This window comes from Toxotes jaculatrix, chromosome 3, assembly GCF_017976425.1.
Source record: "Toxotes jaculatrix isolate fToxJac2 chromosome 3, fToxJac2.pri, whole genome shotgun sequence".
Lineage (NCBI taxonomy): Eukaryota > Metazoa > Chordata > Actinopteri > Toxotidae > Toxotes > Toxotes jaculatrix.
In genome coordinates, this window is record NC_054396.1 from 13,473,554 (window position 1) to 13,486,974 (window position 13,421).

Consider the following 13,421-nt stretch of genomic DNA (forward strand, 5'->3'; position numbering starts at 1 on the left):
CAAAAAGAGAAGAATTCATCATCAACAAGGTCAGTCCTAATAAGAGATGGAGCTCAATGTGAATGGTTTCCTTGAAAACCTCTGAAGGACAGCTGATAAATATAATTTTAGTCAGTCATTGCATTTGCAGAGATGTTGCTGTTGAGTTTTCAAATTGTGTGTTTTGAAGGATTTGATCCCTGTAAAGCAAACAGCGTTAAGCTCTGCTGTGTTTGGGCAAGTTATAGCCACTAGCTCCACTAGTTTTCTGGTTGATATAAGTACTGTTGTTTATCTTCATTTTTATATGCCCATAAAAAACTGCTCTGCACTGAGCATGAAAACTGAACTGAGGAATGCAAAAACGCTGGTCCAACAGCGTTTGAAACTCCCAATTTCTTTTGGGCATATTGAGAGAAAATAATCTACAAAGAGTGAATGTACAATAATAATTAGCAGAGATGATCAATTTCATCTTAAAATTAAACAGAATTTCCTCACCGCTCACAAAATAAAGCAAGGCTGCTGTGATTATGTCAGTTTTCTGTTTTGTATTTCTTTTTTTTTAATTATCTGATATATAATTTAGTTAGAATAATCTTGGATTCTCTCTCACAAACACATTTCTTCTCATCTTCCCGTCCCTCGTCTGCCTCTGTTTGTCCACTCGATTATTAGTCCAAAAGAGAGATCCTCATCATAATCTTTGAGGAATATTCAGGAATGTGTGCCAGGAGGACTGGGACAGGGGGGAGAGAGAGGACTAAATAAAGACAAAAATGAATGCTTCATCACTGAGAATACATTTTAGAGGAACACATGGACTGATGTACAGATCCTTGATGCCATATTCACCTGGTGGGCTTATGGACATCTGAGCCACTATAAAGCTGAGAGGAGTGCTGCCCTTGAACAACTGCACTGGAGAGGTGCAAGTTAAACCTTTTAGGTTTCAGGCTTTCAAAATGAAAACAAAATGAAATTGTGTACTTGCAGTAACCGTGCAGCAGCCTGTGGTATTTTACTGACGTATTTACTGTCAGTGGTAAATTTGCAGTACTGTTAAGGAAACCAAAAAAGTGAAAGCGTAGGGAACGGGTTTGTGTACAGTCTCTGATGAAATGAATGGTCTGGTATACTTGTGAAAATAGGTTTTAATACACATAATCAAAATCTCATTACTGATAATACATTCCTCAGTAAACAACATTTCCAATGGCTTCACCTATTCATTTAATAATCACAGAGGATCTTTAAACATTATTTAATTTTCTCTTTGATTTACTTGCCTAAAGATGGAGGCTAACAGTATTAAGGCAGTATTCGGTGCTTCATTTACACCATTATGTTTGTGGTATTGATTTTAAAACCTGCACTTGGCAGCATTTGACTGTAAAACTATCTGTGCTGAAAAGGAGATATATATATTGTGTTGTTCCTCACTGAGACCCTGTAGATTTGCCCAGTCAACACAAATTATTTCCTTAATCTAAGTGTTGTCATTGATGGGAAAGAGGGAGTCACAAAGCAAGATTTAAAAGCAAAACAATAATATTTATCCTAATCAGCCATGCATGAGGCTTCCACTGAAGGAAAGCCAAAGCAGATTAAGGAGGAATGTGTTGAGGAACAATAATGTCCCCCACCCCCCCTCCACTGGCCACGAAGAAGAAGACATTTATGTCAGAAGTATTAACTTACATCACCTCACATGATTTGTTTTCTGCAAACCTATATTTCTGGCTCTCGCTCAGAGTCAAAGCGATGCTGCCAAAACTTTAAGTGAAAACAAAACAAACCCATTAACAACAGTAATGAGTTGCCAGGAAGACTTTTCTCCCTGTCACAGTGCAGAATAATGTGGAGGGTCAAAACTCAAAGAGCGCATAAATCATTTAAAAGTTAAGTCTAACTTTTCAGCGCTTCTTGATGCTCGTTTAACTGCTCTCCTGTTAAATGATGAGTGAACTGGATCTTCGAACTAGGCAAATATCTTAATGACGAACTCTCTGAAACGTTTAGCGTACTGCTCTGGATGAACTGTTGAGATTTCTGCTCCGGCCTGCAAAAACACACACAGACACAGTCGATCAGAAATAACCTGATGGAAAATGAAAACAACCCTTCACTCTTTGCGAGATAGAGATGTAAACCGTGCACACTGTGTGCTAAGCAATCCCTTTTAAAGAACATAGATCTCTTACCCCGTGTTTGACAGCCTTGGCAGCGTGAGCGGCTTTCTTCTTGGTGTCATACTGTGTCAGCACGTCAATCAGACCCATAAAATACACCTCTCTCTGGGGTGCACCTACAGGGGAGTGATTCACAGCATCTGGTGGGTGAATATTGATCTGCACGTATGATCTTATCTGCTGCAGCCCCAGCATGAGATGAGGTTTAGTTGTATTACAGCCTAGAGCTCCGATAACCTACTTACCTTCACCAGAGATATCTCAGCTGTCAGGACTCACCTACAGCGCTCTGAATAGCATACACATCCACATAAGGGTCGAACTCCCCGGGACCCATGGGTTTGAAGGAGTTCATGTAGCCAGCGATTCCCTCAGGTGAGGTGGAGACCGGCGCATGAGCCAGGCCATTTTCATCCTCCTCTTCCTCTTCATAGGACGACTCCATCTCCTCATCCTCCTCCTCCTCCCTCTCAGCCCGCTCGACATCATGGATGCCCAGCAGCAGGCTGTAGTCCATTATCCTCATACGTGCCAGAAACTGCAGAAAGAGGACAAGCACATGTCATATCAGAGTAAAACAATGATGGCATTCATTCCTTAAACTCCTTTCATACCTCAGTGTCTCTGTAGAGCTTGTCCATGATCTTCTCCTTCTCCTCGTCACTCACATGAACTTTTTGCATGTTATTCCTGAAATCCACGTCCTTATAAGTGGGCAGCTCTTTCACCTGGAAATACAGAGGTGAAGGTTAAGTTGCATTTAGCACAAAAATCACACCGTAAACACATTAGCATTTTTCTCATTAAAACATCATCAGCCTTCCTTTTTTCCAGCGACATAACATCACCCAAAACATTGTTTTCCAAATCCACACAGTTGGAAAGATCAAAGGTTTCCAGCCACAGCTCGGCAGTTATTTAAACTCAATCCATTCAACCAGCTACTTTTCAGCATTTTATCTAGGTCAGAGTTGCTTGAGGCCAAACAGAGGGCTTCTGATGTTGTTTAAAGTCATTTGATAAGGGATTTTTCTGTGAAAACACTTCTGAAAGTCTCATCTTAAAATTACATTGGTCACGATGCACAAACAATTAAGCAACAACAATTAGATGCAATTCAAGGAAATGTGATTTTACACTCAGCTCTCAGCCACACATTACGAAAAGTACAATTTTTCTGGTTTGCAGTGAGAGACACAGAATACCAAACTGGGGGAAACAGCCTGAATATGCTGTATGTCCACATCATCAGACAGTCTGTGGTGGCACAGCTGCAACCAACAAAGAGTTTACTTCAGGCTCTTTTGTTAATGTGAATCAAAGGCATTCAAATTTGTTAAAGGGACACCTCCCAGATTTTAAAGGTGAAGGTAAGATAACCAGTAAGGAGAAACAAGCATTATGGGAAATGTGGGATTCAGCCATTTGATTGTTTTTTTGTTTATTTTGTTTTTGACAGATACAAAAACTCATTGTATATCAGCCTCTTCTGCTTTGACTTTTATTTTTTAAAAATCTCACTCTCACAAGTATCCCAACTTTATGTGCGCGCCGCTCTAAATCACTAAATTGTAGACCAGAAATCTCACCTTCTCTTTAAAACTTGCTTCACGAGACACCAAGGACCCCTGAGGAAAGAAAAATCAGTCACCAATAACTATTATCCTGGCTATTTTTTTTTTAATCAATCACAAGCCCCTGAAACATGATACATGAATGGCCATGAACCCTGCTTGCAACAGAGGAGGTTGATGGTGACTAATTAAATTCAGAGAATTAAAGCCTCCACGTGTGTAGAATTATGTGCTGCAATTGCTGTGTCTTTCAAGTTAGAGACTTTAAATGTTCTAGTGTTCCCGCTCCTCCTTTCACAAATTCCTGTGAACTGCATTTGCTTCTTGACAAGACTGAAAATATTTTATCTTTGGTTGTCAAATTCCAAAGAAATAAATCAACTCTGAATCATACCCGTTGGTGGAAAAATGAACAGAGGTAAACCTAAAGACACTACAGAAGATTAAACTCATGACCCACCAGACTTTCTGCGTACCATTAACAATAACAGAGCCGTGACTGCTGCACGTTTTACCTTGAGGTCGTACTTCCTGTGCACATGTAGTCTGTGGCTGAACATGTTCCTCATAACTAACAGGTAGGTGTCCTCGTTCTCCACCGTGACCCTGTACATGGCCAAGAACTGAGGGAGCAGCGTACTGCCGTGGCAGGTGACAATATGCTAGAAAGGAACAGCAGTGAATGAACAATGAATCACAGCGAACAAAGGAAGCACAAACACAGCAGTGTTCAGACACAGTGCATAAATGAAGGTGCTGCTGTCTTTGGTTTAATGCTCTCCCGGATGATCCTTCACTGGCCTGTGGATAACTCTGGACATTTTGGTTGTCTCTGCTGTCTCCCTCTCTTTGTTTCCTGTCGTCTAAACAAGTATTGAAAAGCCAGAAGTAAGTTGACTGCTTGAGAAAAAAAAATTGTAGTTTAACAAAAAGAAAATCATTACTTAAATAGAGACACATGAGCATGCAGGTGACAGGCTACACATTTCTGCCAGTGTCTTCACACTACTCCACTGATCTATAAGTGGTGGCAATGCAGTAATAAACACAGCAATGGTGTGGCAGAAAAGGCTGGGAGGTAGCACGTTCACGTGAATGTGAATGACACAGGTTTCAAAATGTTTAAAAAATGGCTTTGTAACATTTGTCAAAAAAACAAACAGTGACGTTTGGTGTCTGTAAGGTCCACTTAATAACTTCTTTTCTGAGCAAACTTCATCCACTGAAAAAGACCCTGAAATGTGGCTGAAAGCACCAGAAAAAACACCAATAAATGGACATTGAATCACAGAAGATGTTTTGACATGTCTGAAAAAAAAGCACAGGTTTAAATAATGATGGCTGGATTTAATTTAGCTGCCTCTGTTTCAGGGTCTTGGTATTTTCCATGCTGGCTCACTCTCTCACTATCATGGCTTACTGAGACAATTAAATATAATGAGGTCAGTGTTAATGTTTTTAGTAACACTTGCTCTTTTCCTGCTGTGATAAGTCCGTATATGCTGTGAAAAAAAGTGCAAGTCAAATTATAGTGACTTGAGAGCATCTGATCCATAACCAGCTTTTCCTTAAGTCTTCTTCTGTGTTGAAACAGAAAAAGCCATGACAGTCTGCCTTTGCTTGGTGCTCTGTACATTTACACACTCAAATAATTTAGATGATAAAAAAAAAAAAAAAATCAAGAGATCTGGTCATGTATCATTAGTAGTAAAAGAAAAACTCCCTCTGTTTGAAATTCAAACACTCATCTTTCAGCTTTGATGTTGTAAAATCTTTGCCATGGCAACCAGGCTTATCATAAAAAGAGCACCTCTCAACTAGAAAATATGTGACTAACAGAATTCATCCTCAGATTTCACTGATTTCAGATTTCACTATACACAAACGTGTGGGTCAAAATAGTGTTTGTCTCACTGTGAGAGGACATTCAAACTCCAGATGGCAGAGGTCATTTTTCCACCCTGTGCCACTCGTACCTGGTGATACTCAGAGAGGATGTTGTGCATTTCCTCCACCTCCTCACTGGAGATTTCTTTTACTACCAAAGTGTGGTCGTATGACGTCAGCAGCAGCCCCACGCTTTGTCCCTCCTCATCTTTGAGTGGGGGACTGCGGGCCAGAGACACCTGTTGGTGAGTGAGAGGACAACATCATGAGCAGAAACTGGGCCAGTGAAACCTTTTACATCCCTCATACTGCTATTTTTTATTGCTGTTATGGATCACACTGGAACATTTAAAAAAAATTAGACTGATGTTCATTAAAGTTTAATACTGTTCATCTCTTCAGTATGACTTTTACCACCACATGCTTTAAAGTGAACATAAAGCTTGCCTCACACAATTGTGTGCTAACCAAATGTGCACTGTGCAGAGCAGGTGACGACTCTGTGTGCCACCTGGCGCATGCAAATATCACACAAAGACATGCAAATGTAGAAAGGAGCAGATCGATATGTATGAAAAATAGTCTGGTTTTTAATCAAAGAAAACACAGAAAAACCTTGAATGTTCTGAGTCTAATGTTTTTCTAACCTCCTGCTTTGCCCAAGCTTTTTCTGCACATTCAAAAGTTGATTTGCGTTGAGTTAATGATCCTACCTGGTAGTCTTGGTCCTCAATGCCAAAGCGCTCTCGCAGGTTTCTGAACACCTGTGGACAATACTCTTTGAATTTGAACTGTCCAGGAAGATTCTCTCTGGGGAACAAAGAAGTTTTAATACATAACAAATTAATAGCATGAACAATAAAGTTTGATTTACTGCCTCAACAGTCTGCACATCTATTCAACAAATGCTCTTGACTGAGAGCTACACAGGAACTATGAATGTTTAATGACATAAATACTAAAACATTTGTACTAGTTCACATAATTTAACTACTTTTAATGTGAAGGAGCCATAACTAAAGCCACCTTCTACAACTCCTTATATTTTCTTCTTAAATACAGACTAATGTCTTTTTTTAAACTGATGAACTCATTTAAAATGAACAAAATCAGAGTCAGAGGTAGTAACCAAATCCAAATTTTAAAACACGCTTGTTTTTTAATTGTCGGCACAGGCACTTGCATCTTTGGCTATATCTAAAATATTCATATTATTTGACTGAATTCTTCTCATTAAAAAGCTATTTTCCCTTCACTGGTTTCCACATCCAGTCATGTAAAAAAAAAAAAAAAAATTTTTTTAGCAAAATCTCACCAAGGCAAGGAAAACATATTTTCTTGTTCTTTCCACCTCTGTTTATAAGTCTTTACATGACCCGGATTCCTCAATGGATTAAAGGATTATTGAAAGCCACTCAGTTTAGTTTTCTAGACTCCATCCTTATAGAAACTGAACCTGTCAGAGTGTATAGCGCAGCTTCCATAAATACTTATTATCTTGTAACATACTCTGTCTGACTCTTTGTCTGACTGACACTCATGCTCTGTGAGCCCTGCAACATTTTCTGATGAGTTCATCAGCGTAGCTATTTTATTATTCGACTGGCACCTATTAATATTCTAGTGTTACACAACCTATGAAGCGGCTCGCTGGATGGGAATCATGCTGCATGTCCAACTTTAGTACACAATTTCATTCTTTTGCATAGACAGCGTTACATTATGGCAGACCTTAGTCTATACAGGCTCAATTTCTATTTCTTTCATCTTTTTGGCTAATGTCACTGTTATTGTTAGTGGTAATAGCTGCGGCTGTAGAAGTGTTGAGGGTATTTTTGGTTAAGAAAAGGATTATTGTTCTCTGTAGGGGTCTGCAATTTCTGATAAGCACAGGCAGGCAAATAAATCATTAGAGGCACACACACACACACACAAAAAAAAAATCTGTGCAAATGACAGGAAGCAGGATGAAGGTTCCTACAGTAAGGCAGACAGAGCTGTGAGTGGAGAACAGTACTTGTTGAAGAGGTGGTTGTTGACTTTTATCTTGGTGCTGGCTTTGAAGTTGTCTGGAAGCAGCATGACAGGTACAGGCACCTGGCTCAGGTCATTAATCTGCGATGATCGATGGGTAAATAGTCGATGAACATATTCACTCTCAGACCAACATGAACACTTACTTGACTCTATATGCAGCTCACATACCCACCGAGTGATTGACGCCCCACATCAGCACGCTCAACACGGGGTCACTGGCTCGGAAAACCTCCACTTTCTGCTGCACGAAGTGTTTCTTCTTGGTCTTCCTTTTGGATGCCAAAGCGTTTAGAGGATTGGAGGTGGCACTGGGAGAAGACATCGTACTTTCACAGGTATCCGTGTCTCAGTCCGTGAGCAGGGTTTCTGTTGTCACCTGTGGCGTCCTGTGTATGTAAAGTAGCCTTAAATCCGCCTTGTGGAGTCTCTGCAGCAGCAGCAGCAGCAACAGCAGCTTGTTGGCGCTATGATCCAACATCTACTGCACCAACGTCTTTTGATCGTTTTGCGTCGATTCACTCCAACAAACAACAATGACATCAAACCGGCGCAGGGCCCCGCACCACCGGCAACCTCGGGTCGAAATCAGGCAGTAGTGTCGGTTTAATGAATCAATAGGGAAAAATCATTTTGACTCACTCATGCATGTGATGTGTGACTGATTGTTAACTTGAGATAACAGAATGCTTTTGCATATTGTTTGTAAATTGTCACACACCTATAACAACAACAATAATAATGATTTTACAGATACAACAAATGCAATTGTCTTGTAAAAATTATACCTTTGTAATATATATATATATATATATAATGTCTGATTCCTCTGTATACTGTACTTTTTACTCCAGGATTTTTATTCAATAACTTTAACTACCTTGAAGATTTATAATATTGATGCAAAATATAATGATGAACCCAAGGGCAGAATGTTAAACAGAGTTAAGTGGTTTCACAGTGGAGGAGCAAAATGTCTGTAAACTGTAACACCATGATATAGGTCTATCTTAACTATACTTTTCCTACACTTCCAAGGGAAGCTGGATCTGTTTCTGTACAAAAATCTAAGTTTCTACTGCAGTTTGGTGATGAGATTTTCAATATGTTTAAATACAGTTTGTTGAGTTTCATCAAGCAAAATACCCAGATATTTTCACTCTGTGGTTCTCTCAGTATTGTATTCAGTGTGGTTAGGTGTAGATTGTTAAAATCAATGTCTTGCTCCAGACAAAAGCGTGAACTTTGTTTTGCTTGCTTTCAGGACTAGTTTAAGGTTCACAAGTGCATCTTGAAGAGTACTAAAATAAAGTTATAGGTTCTACATAGCAAATTGTACAGAGTCAGCAAACGAAGAATAGTGTCATCCGCATAAAGATGAAAGTAAGTAAAAGTAGTTCAGTAAAAGATCTGAGTAATTCTTCCAACACTGACAGGAAGCACCAAAGTGTTGAGACTTTACAATCATTCAGAAATTATAAGCAGGTGTGTTGCTGGAGGTGACAAATTTCAAAATAGCTTCAGTTCAAAATGCCTTATTTTTGTTACTATATAACAATAAAAATGTTAACTAACATTTTAGTCCTTCTGTTGTCAGGTTACATGTGACCCAGACAGCCATGATAAATACCTGTGTGAGATTCTCATCCAAAGAAATATTAAAGTAGTGCCTTCTTCTTCTTTTTCTTCTTCTTTTTCTTCTTCATCTTCTTCGTTCTGTTCTCCTGATCCATGATATTGGATTAAGGTACTAGATGGATTCACTTTGTGAGAGAATTTATTTTTATTTCTAAATATTATAACTGTGTTCAGTTCAGAAACTCAAAGAAAAAAAATATAAAGAACTAACTATAAATTTTGTAATACTGTTCAGTTTTTTTTTTAATCACTTCCTCTTGGTGAATTTCCTAAATAAAATCCTGAGGATAAAACAATGCTGCCATATAGGTTTGTGTTTAAAGACAAAAAAATTTCAGGTTTTTAAAATGATACCACCAGTATTTAATCTTTAGGGGCTATTCAAAGTCTCAAAGATATTAACATAAATAAAATATTATAATCAAAGTAACATAAATAGGATTACATCTATTGATTATGTACAAAATTACAGTAATACGATTACAGTGGTTTCAAAGTAAAAAAAACAAACTGAAAACATATAAATATGACATACTGAGTGCATACAAAAGACCAAATTACATTTGAACCTTGTGTATGGTATGTATCCTCTAATGTAAAAAACAACAGTTGCAACACTTGCCATGAGATATTTATGGAGTTAAAATCTTGAAACATAAGAGGAAACCACCCACAATGCGTGTAGGTGGAGTTTCTGCAAGTTCTTGCAGAGTTAAATTATTGGGTGTGAGACAGGTTGTCTCAGTAGAGTGTTTTGCTCCAATGTGATGCGTCAGATCAATACAGTCTTAATATGTTCAGCAGAGGGCGCAAGGAGATAAAGTTGTACCTGATTTTGAAACAGATTGTCATTGGTGGAAAGTTGCTTGTGGTTCATGGAGAATGAAATGTGAGGCACCATTTTCACTTCCTTTCGAATCTGCATGGTGTTCCTTCATCTTTATCTAATGTTGTTAATGAAGCTTCAGCCTCCTCTGCTGTAATCCAGGTCTCATGTATTTTAACAACTCAAGCTGCCTTTCTGTTTGGTGTTTGAGGCGACTGGCATGCCGTTCTCATCCACACACCAACACTTGCCACGTTGCTTACCTCGAGATGACCAACACTGCACAGACAGGACAAGCAAACAGACAATGAAGCTTTAATTTAGTTGTTGTGTTAGTTGTAACTACAAGCATACTTTTGCTAATATGATTTCAGTGATTTATTATAATTCATCTTACATTAAACTTACCTGCTTCTTTCTGAAGAAACCACGCTTGTCACAGTTGGGCATGTAGATATCATGATTTGACTTAAATAAATGGGCATCAAGACCTTCGATCAGTGTAGTCAGCAGTTTACGACATGGAGCCTGTAGGAAGAATTAACCAGATACATGTAAGTACATGCCTGATTTCACATCAGTGATGTACTGTTTCACTGAAGCAGATGAAGAGGATTTTTACCTCGTCTGGATTCTCAGTGGGTGCTGGATCTAGGATCGGATAAAGGCATAAACGCTTAGCACTGATCACTTATAACTATATGAATACCTGTTCAAATCCAACAACATGAATTTCATTTCACTATGAGGTCAGCTCCAATTATTCTTTCTTATTAACTCCTCTTAGACTGCATTGTGTAGTTTATTTGTAATCTACTTCACTCTTAGTTAACTGTTAGCACAAATAATAGTGAAACCCACCTTGGAAAAAATCAGTGGTTATACTGCTGCCGCCGAGCCATAAAAACACTTTCCATGCTTCTTACTGTTATATCTCAAAACATTTCTTCATTCTGATGTTTTTATTTAACAGCTTGTGCAGGACTGAGCAGCTGAAAAATTCATGAAACTCAGTGTGTAAAAACAGGAGTGTTTCTCTGTTCAAATTTTCTCTTGGCCATCACAAACTCATAATCATGTCAGAGGACGACTGGTTGAATGTCTGTTTGTTAATTAAATGTCAAATGTAAAGATGTAACCCTTGTCAAAAATCAGTAATATCTAGTAATAAATCAGATGGTGTTAAAAATCCACCACTGATCCTCACTTACAGAATGACTCTGCATCATTCATTCATTCATTCTAATCATCTTCAAGGCTTAAAGCACTGTGTGAGACTTACCTGCAGTGCTGATCTGTTCAGTCGGGCTGGCACTGCTGGCATTACTGCAGACTCCTTTGCCCTCCAGCAGGGCACGAAGAGGCCTCGGCTCATCCTCAGGAGGCGCACAACGCAGACCGTGGGCACAGCTCAGAGTGTAGACCCCACATGGTTCTCCAACAGCCAGAGAGGTGGCATTTAAATCTACAGTCGGCTGACTCTGTGAGGGCTTTGCTTTACAGGCCGGACATCCTCTGGACAGTGTGGTCGTCGGCACTGGGCTTGACAGTGCCAGCTGCAGGAGGAGTAGAACCAGGATGTTTAAACACAGAAGCATCTTACACTGAAAGTTGTCCATTAATGGATGGTAACAGTCCAGTCTCCAAGCACCGTTTTCTATAAAGACTTCCTATTCTAACTGTGTTCCCTCTTATCTTAGTTTAGTTCCACCAACTGCAGTTTGTCTGTGTGTCAAAAGGGTTATATAATTCCCTCAAGCCAAGACAAAGTGATAATGAGGCTGACATACGACACTGGCAGCAGCTTTTAAAGAGCCCAAACCAGCGGGGAAAGGTATGGGAGGGTACGTGATGGAGAATGTTAGCTTTCCCTCTCATTTCCACACAGCAGAGCACACCCCGTTTCTCCTTGTCTCTGACACATACACACTCACGCATGCTCATACCATTTGTTGCCTGTCATCCTGCAGGATAGCAATGCTTTCTAAACCGGCATAAATCACAAGTGATTGCTGTGCATGCTGCTCCATTGCTCGCTCTTTTCCCCACTGTGAGGGTAATTTATTTCCAGAGGTGATGCTTTCATGTGACCAACCAATTGCAGCTCAGCAGACTAGGAATTCACTTTTGATGTTTTTAACATTATTGCTGGTCATCTTTTTTTTTTTTTTTTTTAAAAAAGGGAAGTTAAATTGAATGTTTTGGTCATAATTTCTTAGAATTTGTCTTATAATTAGTCTCTAATAGTTGAAGCTCTGGACTAAAATCACCAGCTCCAGTACAAATAAACACAAATTAAACTCAAAAGTAAAGCCATCAGTTGGTGGAATCTACTGTAAGTAAGTACTGTATACACTGTAATTTTACAGTAGTTGTGTTTTACTTCAATACTTCTATTTCATGCTACTTAATTTTTTTTTTTACCAGATTACATTTTGGAAGGAACTATTCTACTTTTTCAGTTCAGTACAGTGATCTGAGAGCTGTAATTACTGATTACTTTACAGATTTTGCTTTCAAAATCTATAATGAGATTATTGAATGTGATCAAACTTAGTTCCACCACAACAAAATATAAATATCAAAATGTTTTTATATTGCTAATGGCTCAACAATCAGCAGTTTTGCTACGGAACCATGCAGTTCATAATGAGCTGACAGCATAGTCCTCTGAGAATAATTTTACACTCAGTGAAGCACACAAATTCAGTTAACAAACACTGATTAAAAATGTATAAACAAACTTGCTGGCCTCATAAAAGTACTCAAACCATGGTAAGAAAAAAAAAAAGTATAGCCAGTTACAATAACAGGCGTAAAAGTATTTAGTACCACCCTTTTTGTCCTTGTTTTTGACTTTAAGACTTTTCTTTAAATAGCAACCACTAAAGGAACACTTTGTTGACAGACTGTGTTTACAAAGTCTGTAACTGCAGGGATAAAGATTCAGAGGAATCGGTCAACACCGAGAGGCTGAAGGAGTGCCACTCAAGGCCGGATGACTAAGACATTAATAGCTACAAGCAAAAAGTCCCACCCTATAAATTCCACCATGTGTGAGTCACAAACACATTAAATTAGAAGACAGGATCACAAAAAACAGAAAGCTTGTCTTCTAACTTGAACTATCATTAATATCCAGCCTGTGACCACTTCAACTCAGATAATGTCCATGAGAATACAATGTAAGTAAAAATATAGCCTAATACTCAGGATTAAAGGGGGTATAAGAACTTCCTGGGCAAGCAGAATCACAGTAAATTACAGTTGTGTAACTTAAATAGCAAACAC

The 13,421-nt window shown here is 38.8% G+C and overlaps 2 protein-coding genes across 2 annotated transcripts; both read right to left on the minus strand.

Moving 5' to 3' along the window:
- Positions 1 to 1,225: 1,225 nt before the first annotated feature.
- On the minus strand, positions 1,226 to 8,010 carry LOC121179311 (phosphatidylinositol 5-phosphate 4-kinase type-2 gamma-like). The gene is made up of 10 exons (XM_041034089.1): positions 7,842 to 8,010; positions 7,650 to 7,747; positions 6,346 to 6,442; positions 5,722 to 5,871; positions 4,261 to 4,407; positions 3,761 to 3,799; positions 2,786 to 2,899; positions 2,451 to 2,709; positions 2,184 to 2,287; positions 1,226 to 2,041 (listed from the first exon to the last, which is right to left on the minus strand). Exons 1-10 carry the CDS (start codon positions 7,989 to 7,991, stop codon positions 1,961 to 1,963), a joined length of 1,239 nt encoding a protein of 412 aa, XP_040890023.1. The 5' UTR covers positions 7,992 to 8,010; the 3' UTR covers positions 1,226 to 1,960.
- Positions 8,011 to 9,548: 1,538 nt separating this feature from the next.
- Positions 9,549 to 11,888, minus strand: LOC121179405 (insulin-like growth factor-binding protein 3). Its single transcript, XM_041034232.1, has 4 exons — positions 11,413 to 11,888; positions 10,753 to 10,781; positions 10,539 to 10,658; positions 9,549 to 10,409 (listed from the first exon to the last, which is right to left on the minus strand). Exons 1-4 carry the CDS (start codon positions 11,747 to 11,749, stop codon positions 10,305 to 10,307), a joined length of 591 nt encoding a protein of 196 aa, XP_040890166.1. The 5' UTR covers positions 11,750 to 11,888; the 3' UTR covers positions 9,549 to 10,304.
- Between the last annotated feature and the right edge of the window lie 1,533 nt (positions 11,889 to 13,421).